This window comes from Mastomys coucha, unplaced genomic scaffold (genome assembly GCF_008632895.1).
Source record: "Mastomys coucha isolate ucsf_1 unplaced genomic scaffold, UCSF_Mcou_1 pScaffold21, whole genome shotgun sequence".
In the NCBI taxonomy this organism is placed as follows: Eukaryota; Metazoa; Chordata; class Mammalia; order Rodentia; family Muridae; genus Mastomys; species Mastomys coucha.
In genome coordinates, this window is record NW_022196904.1 from 158,618,504 (window position 1) to 158,629,109 (window position 10,606).

At 43.1% G+C, this 10,606-nt stretch overlaps 1 protein-coding gene across 1 annotated transcript in view; it reads left to right on the plus strand.

Moving 5' to 3' along the window:
• Positions 1-10,122, plus strand: part of Kcnv2 (potassium voltage-gated channel modifier subfamily V member 2) — a 10,947-nt gene extending 825 nt beyond the window's left edge. Inside the window, exons 1-2 of the mRNA XM_031384799.1 lie at positions 1-582; positions 9,673-10,122. The exon at positions 1-582 is cut by the window's left edge and continues 825 nt beyond it. Of these exons, the coding sequence (XP_031240659.1) occupies positions 1-582; positions 9,673-9,954 (864 nt within the window). The 3' untranslated portion in view covers positions 9,955-10,122. The remainder of the gene's footprint in view (positions 583-9,672) is intronic.
• Positions 10,123-10,606: the final 484 nt, after the last annotated feature.

The window sequence follows — 10,606 nt, forward strand, 5'->3', positions numbered from 1 at the left end:
CTCTTCGTGCTCATCTCCGTGGTGGCCCTGGCACTCAACACGGTGGAGGAGATGCAGCACCAGGCGGAGCAGGGCACAGGTGGTGGGGACCCCAGGCCCATCTTGGAGCACGTGGAGATGCTGTGCGTGGCTTTCTTCACTCTGGAGTTCCTGCTGCGCCTCGCCTCCACCCCCAACCTGCGGCGCTTTGCACGCAGCGCCCTCAACCTGGTGGATCTGGTGGCCATTCTGCCTTTCTACCTGCAGCTGCTGCTCGAGTGCTTCACGAGCGAGGACCAGAGGCATAACAAGGGCTCCCCACGAGAACACGACCTGGAGACCGTGGGCCGTGTGGGCAAGGTGGGCCAGGTGCTGCGCATCATGCGCCTCATGCGCATCTTCCGCATCCTCAAGCTGGCACGCCACTCCACAGGTTTGCGGGCCTTTGGCTTCACGCTGCGCCAGTGCTACCAGCAGGTGGGCTGCCTGATGCTCTTCATCACTATGGGCATCTTCTCCTTCTCTGCAGCCGTTTACTCCGTGGAGCACGACGTGCCTGGTACCAACTTCACCAGCATCCTCCATGCCTGGTGGTGGGCCGCGGTGAGTAGCGTGGCGCTTGGATTTCTGCACCCTTTCTATCAGCACAACACACTCTGTGATCCTGACCCCACCCCTCCCGTCCCCCAGTTCTTTAGTCATCAGCCTTGTCAAGCTTGTCTCTTGATCTTTCCTGGTCTTGCTAAAGGATAGAGCACAACCTTCACCACATGGTTGCCTCTAACAAAACCTGGGGATGGATATTATAAGGTTGGAACAACATCAAGATTATAGTTTGCTAACTGAAGTTTACATGGTCCTAAGTTTTTTCAAATCCAGATTTGATCTTAAAATCCTTGAGAGAGAGCTGGTGAGGTGTTGCATGAATCCTGTAATCCCTTGCACTGTGGAGAGAGGAGAACCAGCAATTCAAGGCCATCTTTGGCCAGATAGCCCACATGTTAGAGGCCAGCTTGAGTTACTGAGATTCCATCTCAAAAAAAAAAAAAAAAAAAAGAAATAGTGAAAAGTGGAAAAAAAAAAAAAAGAAAAAATTGACAGGCAGAATTTAAGAAAAGTGAGAAATGATTCATGTTTTGTGCATTCATCCATGCACAGTCACCCCTTATTGGACACTTAGTATCCTAAATAGTTTATAAAACTGATTTCATGTACACACAACAAACACATGGCTATTGTCACTATTTCTTTGTAAGAGGACAGGAAGTAGCATCAATTTTCGAAGGACACTATAGATCCCTTACAGAAGAGGGTAAGTTTTGGCAGAGCGCTGCTGACCCTGAAAAATGACTGCCTCTTGTTCTAGCTCAGTCTGAGGCTAGGAAAGATGCTTCTAAAACGGAAGCTACTTCTAACTGCCCTACGGTTCTTTTGGGATAGTGTCCCATTTTATAAGCAGAGAGAGTGGGTATAGGCACACTGCTGGAAGTTGCACATGCAGGGATAAAATATGTCTGTCCTGCTCTAACTTCCATGGCCTTTCCTTGTGTCAGGACATGACATAAATGCAAATGCTCTACCACTGTGCCTTGCAAGCTTTAGGCCTTTGTCACACCTTGCCTACACTGATTGTTAATATCCTAGTTATTCTTACGATTGTCTTCAGTACTTGACTCTTTATAGTAACCCACGCCATTTACTTAAAAGGCCCATTTCTGGTATAGATGAGTCCTTGAAAGATGCTAACCAACTCATCTCAGAGCAGTGAGTAATTGAATAGGTCCTTGGTTTTTCTTCTTCAAAGCAGATGATAAAGCCTTTAAAGACATTAAGCAAAAATTGAAAAAGCAGTTATTTACAACATCATTGAGGATGTCAGCACATAATCTGGTATAATATTTTGAGATAAACTAACCCCAGGGCTACTGACAGAGCGGTCTACCGTGATGAGAGACTTAGAAGGGGCTAGCCTCCAATATTCCAACAATTAACCATGATTCTAGGTAAGTAATGTAAGCTTTCATCCCATCATTCACCTTCCTCATTCCCATGTCTCTAGGAGAGGAAATTGGACTTGATGTTCCCTATAGTTCAATAATCTTCCTTTCTTTCCAAGCTTGAAGTCAGTTGAACTTTCCTCAGTGGCAGGCAATATCAGGCTCTCCTGAACAGGTTTGTCAACGGCTGCTGCTCTGATCATTACATCTGATATCCCAAGAGATGAAAGGTCATCTCCATAGTAGATAAACCATGTGACAGATGGAGTTCACGGAGGATGATTTGTCCCCAGCAAATGACATTTACTTTGGAGGTGCTGGAAGTGGGAAAGCAAACAGTAAATCCACATGCTGATGATATAATACAGAGTTTTAAAGTCAAAGTCTTATCCCTCCAGAGATCTTAAAAGGCAGCAGTAATACGGGACCTTCAACTAGTTTTAACCCACAGTATTTATGTCATGTTAATTATACTAATATAAATATTCTTATTAGACCTATTAATACTGAATTGTTTACCTTTAAAAATAGTTCTGATGTTCATGCCCATTGGTCCCTTAATTTCCTGTACTGATTAATGAAAACTGAAGGGTTGGTTTTAGTTAAGGAATTCATTTTATTCAAAATCAGTGCCTTTTTAAAGATAAAGTTTACAACAAAAACCACCATTTTTTTCCTACCTGTTAAATAGTTTACCTATTATTGTTTTAACCAATGTGAGGAGTTTGAGGGTGTAGAGCTAGTATATTATCAAACACTATTTCTACACATTAAATCTCATAGATTCTGTCTTCCCTATTTACCAAGCTTACCCCATTCCAATGATCTTTATCAATATTATTCTTGAATGTCTACAATACAAATCTTCATAAGGTACACAAGTGACTGATAACTTGTGATTTCTTCCCGGGCAAACGTAAGAACACAGTAGGAACAATGTCCTTGATTATTCTAGGACCCATGGCATTCCTCAGAGCTGATGCTATGAACTTAGGTCTTCTGGTACTTTGATTATCTTGCCTGTTGTGTACTTATGCATTGTATTATCGGGAGCAAGGAGGACAGAACAGCATGAAATGATATACACAAAGTGTCCTGCTGCTTAAGTGTAGCTATAAAGTGAGATGCGGACTATTAGGATCAATGCTTTGTATAATTCACAAAGGCCCATCTTCTTTACTGAGGGTCTGCAGTGTGCCAAGTCATACCCTGAACACTAAGCATCAAATGATGCTCAGGGAGGTATCTTTTCATTATAGTGCTTGCATTTTAGTGCAGATAGAAATATAATAATTTCTGATATTGGTGAGAGAAAACATATGGAAGAGCAGGAGAAAGAGCAGTTGGGATGGTAGAGTAGCTTTTGGGTGGTATAGCAGAAACATCAATTTGGAGATGAGATGACATTGAGATCAAATTTGAACCATGAGAAGAAATTCACTTAAATCCACATGACTAGACAGATTGAGAATCTGAGAAGTGGAATTTTGACATGGTAGTTTAAAAATGTAAATAAAAATAAAGAAGTGGGATTTTTTTTTTTTTTTTTTTTGAGACAGGGTTTCTCCATGTAGCCCTGGCTGTCCTGGATCTCACTCTGTAGACCAGGCTGGCCTCGAACTCAGAAATCTGCCTGCCTCTGCCTCCCAAGTGAAGAAGTGGGATCTTAAAAGTGACTGTCCCACAAGTATTTTATTAATCACATATAAAGTTTGCCAATAAATTGCATACAATTCCAAAATATATAGACACTTGTTTACTTATAAATAATGTATGTTACAAGTTACTCACTGCCGTAGCAATGATGCATCACGACCCGTGCTAATACTCAGAGACTTCAGACATCAAACATTCATTTAGCACATGAGTATAAAATTGAGCTCCTTAATCTGTGGATGATAATACATACTTTTAATCCTAGCATTTAGGAGGCAGATCTCTGAGCAATTGACACAGGGGCTCACAGCTCACTCTGGCTGTCCTGGAACTTACTAATGGACTAGGATGGCCTTGAACTCCTGGTTCAAGATCCACCTGCCTCTGCCTCCCAAATGCTAGACTTAAAGGTATGAGCTCCCACTCCTGGCTGTGATTGATAGTCTCTTACACTACTCCAGGGTTGTGTTCTTTGTACCTCATAATGAAACACAGATTCCCCAACCCATTCTAAGCATGTCCGTCCCTTACCAGAACTTACAGAAAAACTCCCAAGCTGATCTGCTTTTAATAGCATCCCTCTTTCTGATGCCAAGAATCTGTCAACCCTCTGTAATTCAACTCAGGGTTTTAAGAGGAATAAGTCACTTCTGTTATTATAAAGAGTTTTTAATTATTGGACAGATCTTATATCTGCTAGAACGAATCCCCCATGGAGCCCTAGGTCTGTAGTTGCTCATGTTGTAGTATGTAAGATCGACCCCTCTCATCTGTCAAATGCTGGCTAGTTGTGAGTACTAATGTAATAAAAAACACATGGAACATACTAGTCTATAGTAAGTAATTCATAAATAGAACCTACCATGTCTAACTAGCCGATGTGGTAAATTACAGGTAAGCAATCACCTCTGATTCTAGGGGGAATTAATACAGACATCATCCCCTTCTCTACCAGGGCCAGGGAGTGGGGGGCGGGGGGGGTGTTGTGAGACTCACAGAAGGGCAGGTTTCTGACCCTGCAGATCCTCAACAGGCCATGCTTGGAGCAGTGCCAATCATGTTGGGGTTAGGGGTTTCAGAATGGCCCAAGAGTGAGTAAATGAATCCTTTGGGCAAACAATAGCTCTGTGATAAAGCTGGAACCATCAGCTTCCTGAGTGGGTTTGTTTTCAAGTGAAAAGGCCAGTTGGACCTTCAACCAACCATTTCCTTTGGACTCTTCCAGATCAAGTTAATATTGTAGGAGTCAAAGGGGAAACTATGGCATAAACTCCTTACTTTGGAAACTCCCCTTAATCTGAGGCACCAGATAATTGTGCCCCACAGAGATGGCTCCCATCTTTGTTTTCCTAAATGATAGTATCATTTCTTTGAAAATAGTTGGTCTTTACAGGATCACTGAGATTTATTTTAATTGGCTGCCTGAAAAAGACGCATGTGAAGTGAGTTAGGTTACAGTTGGGAAAACGGAAATCAAAGAGAGTGTATGCTCCGAGGAAAAAGATGCACAGTTATTAGGAGGTAGAAGAGAAAAAGTAGCAAATGGAGAGAATAACTATTGACCTTAGAACAGGAAGAGCAAAATGAGAGAGGTAGTGTTGTCACATTTGGATGCACAGGGGAGGGCCATGCGTAGCCATTGCAGATTTATATGGTGGCACCATGACACAGATGCTGGCAGTATTGGGAGTTTCAAACTATCTGAGCCAGATGGTGTGGAGGAGGAGGAGGAGGTGGTGGTGGTGGTGGTGGTGGTGGTGGTGGTGGTGGTGGTGGTGGTGGTGGCAGCGGAGGTGGCAGCAGTGGTATATCTCCTTCCTACCTCCCAGCCTCCATGCCTCTGCCCTGAAAAATGGCCAGCAAGGAAAACTGGGAAATATAGACCATAGAAACCTAGTTACAGAATTACAGGAAGTGTTGGAATTCTAGCTTTTTCAGAAACAGTCATAAATGAAGCAATAGCTCAACAACACTTTGGTTTGTTAGGGGCCCCTGCTTTGGGAGTGGGCCCCTTTTGTGTCACTACAGCATAGTTCTCTTTTTCAAGATGACTTCAGTGGAATGTGATTGAGTATCAAAGGAATGGAGAGCATCAGATAAGCTGGAAATACACAGGACATCTTTACTGTCTGCTTTTTGTAGGTAGATTGAAGACCCTTGACTTTCATCCATGGATTTGCCTTAGCTCAGGCCAATCTCCTCCTTACTGTATTACCTACAGTCATGATATAACTGTGACACCATTAATGCCCACGTAAGAGTTACTGTTTAGTGTTGATCTCATGCTTCAGAATGCTTTGAGGAATTGCTCTAGAATGGTTGCATTCAGTATTTCTGAGGAAGACAACAAAATTAATTTTCAGGATATATGCAGGCACTCCTACCCATCTGAGTTGTATCTTTAGATTATAATCCTCAAGAGGAATATTTGTTGCAACAACAGTATGGATAAGTAAACTTTGAAGGACAACATCAATTCTTGAGTAGAATTTTAGGAAGAAAATCAGTGAGCCTTTACTGCCTCTACTTCTTCGGGAAAACCAGAAGGGGTACTAATTATTTTTCTTGTTTACCTTTATTCCTGCCATCATCCTTCCTAGATGCATGAACTACTGGCTGCCAAGGCATTTTCTCTATACCACATCCCTCATGAGGGAGACAAATGGCTTGCTGAAGGAGAAATTCAAGTGTGATATTCCTGTTTTGGAGGAAATCCTGATCCTTTGCTGAATGGTGCTCTGGCTTTGTTGACTAGTAAGCAAGCCGTCAGGGAAAGGTCATCCTCTGAAACTCAAAACCAGGGTACATCTGTGAGTTTTCAGTAGAATGGTCAGCTTCCAGGATAAGACTGGATACATAGCCAGTTTTGCTAGATATTTGGATGAATTGCAGAATCTTTGGTCACATTTCCAAACTCATCTTCTACTAATGGGAAAAGTCACTCTGTGAGGTCATTTGGGTCAGTCTGGGTCTTCAGTCATCTATGGAGATGTAACATGTTCTATGGAATCTACAGAAATGTCCTTAAACCAAGAAATCCTAAGTCCTACCCTAGTAGCAAGGGAAGAGAACAAGGTTACAACCAGAGATACTGGTATGCAAATCCAAACACTTGGGAGGCAGAGGCAGGCATATCTCTGTGATTTCTAACCCTGGTCCAGGTAGTGAATCCAAAACAGCTCAAGCTACATAGTGAGGTTCTTTCTCTGAGGAGGCAGGGGAAGCAAGGTTACATATTAAATCAAATTATTCACAAAACAGATAGCAAAACAGCTCTACATTTTGAGCATATCCTTGGGAACCAGACTCACGTAGCCTCCTGGTAGGAGAAGTCTCTTCTCTGAAACTAGAAATCCAAGATACTTAAGATTTTTCAGGCCTCATTATGCATAACAGATATTTGTTCTTATTTAAGACAAATAAATTTGCTTTTGACTTTTCCCTCAAAGTTCAGCCAAGAAACAAAAATAAGAATGATGTAATTACACTATCATCTCAAAAAGAAAAGAAAAAAAGGAAATAAAATAAAAAGGTCTTGATAATTTATGGGAAACAAAACTCAAAGAAAGTAAGGTTGGGGTGAAGTTAAACCAGTATGGGAATTAATCAAAAGCTTAACAATGACACTTTGTCTTAATCACTTTCTTTCCTCTATGTCCTCCTAGCCCCTAGCCCGCTCTCCAACACACGTACTGTTGGACCCTTGTGTATCTGACTAAATGCAAGGGCAAGGCCCTCTCTCTCCTTTGGAGCTGTATCATACTCTAAAACTACCCCCTCCGATCACTTTTCCCAGTATCCAAACTCTCCTCAGTGGTCTCTCTGCAGAATCAGTTGACTGGTCATCCTGGAGTATAAGTAATAGAGAGAGATGAAAACCACAGCTGAGCTCACACACCTCAAGAGAGGTGTGACTCTGGTGTGGCCATGGACGAAAGACATATATGCAGACACACAGGTACACATACAGACGTGGAGATGATGAACCAAAGTGTTCATCTCTGGTTCTCTCTGCTCATTGTGTTCTTATCCAGACTGTGGGAAAAGAATATCCTCTACTAAAAATCTCCCTCATCCTGTATTTACCCAAAGTCTGAAGGAGTCTATTTCTACAGCCTCTGGGTCTAATAGATACAAAAGAGGTTAAGTTCCTGGCAGAGTACGTGCCTTAAGTATTTGTGTTTGCTTCTCTTGAACTGGGGCCAGCTTAAGGCAGGGTCCCTCAGGTCTCCCTCATGAATGAGCTCCTACAGCCTGTGAGTAAACACATCATGGGTTCCTGTTACAATCACGCAAGGTGGGTATTATTATTATCTCTATTATATGTCAAAAATAGAAACTGAGGCAGAGAGAATTTACCTGTTTTGCACAAAACCCACACAATTGTGAAGTAGGTTTGGACTGGGGACGTCAGGTATGGTCCTCATTTCTCTTTTTTTATTTGTTTGTTTGTTTGTTGTTTTGTTTTGTTTTGTTGAGACAGGGTTTCTCTGTGTAGCCCTGGCTGTCCTGGAACTCACTCTATAGACCAGGCTGGCCTCAAACTCAGAAATCTGCCTGCCTCTGCCTCCCAAGTGCTGGGATTAAAGGCGTGCGCCACCATTGCCCAGCTCAGTCATCATTTCTTGAACCCTGTCTACGTCGCCCAGCCTCTGCCATTCTTGCTTGTATTCTACAGTGGGAAAAGGACTTCTCTTGTCAGAGATGGAGCAGTGAGCCCTGGCACCTGCCTTTCCTTAGAGGCGCACCTTTCCCTGTCTGTGGCTGGATGGATCTGTGGCTCTTTGCCACTGGCTTTGCCCAGCTGGTTCCTGTCTCCATTTCGTTCTAATCAATCAGCCACATTCGAAGGTTCAGAGTAACTTCTGCATCGTTAGCACAAAAAGTGCTTGCTTACATCTCTGAGCCAAAGGAGGCCATCTTGGTGTGTGGCGAGGGAGTGACTTTGTATAGTTACTGCCACCTGTTGGAAGCTTAGGACAAGTGTCACACAAAGCCATGGAGCAGCAAGCAGGCCTGGATTTGGGCAGCAGGAAGGTTTTACCACTGAGTGCAACAGCCCTGTTTCAGTGGCTTCTAGGGACTTACTCTAGGGACCAATGGATGCACATGAGACATAGAAATAGTCCCCCGGGGGCTTCCCCAGGGTTTGCTCTGGCTGTACTAAGTGGTAACCAGTCCTTCGGGGATCTGCATTTTTAAACAGGAAGCTTGTTAACTGAAATAAATCTCTTAATTAGTGAGATTTAAAACAGGGGAACAAGAATGAAGAGAGGGATTTCATGAAGGATGAATATAGTTCTATTCTACGAGATCTTCTGAGGACCCCTTTGCAAAGCAATGAGTGTTGTTTCTCAACATGTGTCAAATTGAAAAGCCAGCTGAACTACACTACAGCTCTGGGCAGTGTTATAACTACCCTTTTTAAAGACAAGGGGAGCACAGGAGAGGTAGTCGGCACCCTGGGTGCCTGATACAGTGCCCACTGGTTTGTATTTAGTTTTGCATTCCATCTTAACAAGAGAACCAGAGAGATGGTCCCACCATCTAAATGGATGTCCCAAGACCCACCAGCTGGGAAGGATTGATCTGGACTTGAACACTGAGCTGGTTGCTACAAACCTCAAGCTTTTTCTTAGACATTCATAATGAAGGTGAATCCAGGGAATCCCCCTGTCCTAACACAGGCTCCAACTGGAAGAGGCGTGGAAACAAGACAATTACTGAACACATTCTGTGATAGGAATTCAGCGCATGTTACATAAAATGCTTGTTCCTACAGCTGCTTAATGTCGATCATATTTCCATGTGCTGCATATAAACACTGGTGTGCCACAGTCAGGATTTGAACCAGTCCTTTAGCTCCACAGCTTGTATTCCTTACATGACGTTGTCCTGCAGTCAGCTCTGAAAGCTGCCTTCATGGCAGCTCTTAGCAATTCCCATGTGCACCTACAGGGTGGTAGGGCTCATTATTGCAGGCTCCTCTTCCTATTTCTTCTCAGGGCTAGCCCTTTGACACTTCTTTCCTTCTTTTTAGGTAAGCATCTCCACTGTGGGCTATGGAGACATGTACCCAGAGACCCACCTGGGCAGGCTTTTTGCCTTCCTCTGCATCGCTTTTGGGATTATTCTCAACGGGATGCCCATTTCTATCCTCTACAACAAGTTCTCTGATTACTACAGCAAGCTCAAAGCTTACGAATACACCGCCATCCGTAGAGAACGGGGAAAGGTGAACTTTATGCAGAGAGCCACAAAGAAAATGGCTGAATGTTTATCTGGAAGTCATGCACAGTCCACCACAAGGCAAGAGAATTAAGGCTTCATTAGGACACAAGGCTTGTAGAGCCCATGAATTTCAAAGCTTCATTGCTTCTTTTAAAATTACGGTCCCCTCCTGGCAGCAGAGGGACATGTGAAGCCGACGCATACAAAGAGCATTCTGTTCAAAGTTCTAACTCTAAGAATGCTCATTTGGGCCCAAACTCAAAATGTCTCACATCGCTCTTTAGCTAGATTGTATTTATGTATGTTGTCAGTACTGGAAATGGCTCCAAGGAAGCAACATCTTAGATTTCTCTTTTAGATTCTCATGGCATCTAGTTTGATGCATATATTTAGACTTGAATTGACTGAAGATGATTTTTCCTAGTTCAAAGCAGGAGGAAGGGCCCTTAATTTTCCAGAGAATGGAGCATCACAGCTGGAGCCGCGTAAGCTTTAGAGTCAGACCAGAATCCCAGATCTACCAGCTGGATGATTTGTAGGAACTTACTTCAACCCTCTGAGCCTTGGTCTCCTCAGCTGTACAATGTACAAAGTCTTAAGGATGAATGTTGGGGTTGAAGATAACCCCAGTAGCTTCTAGCACTGCAAAGTACTAGATGTCAGTAATGCCGATTTTGAGGAACCTCTGTCTCGAATTACTATGGGAACCCAAACTTGGTCCATGAAATTTTTCTGTATGTGTG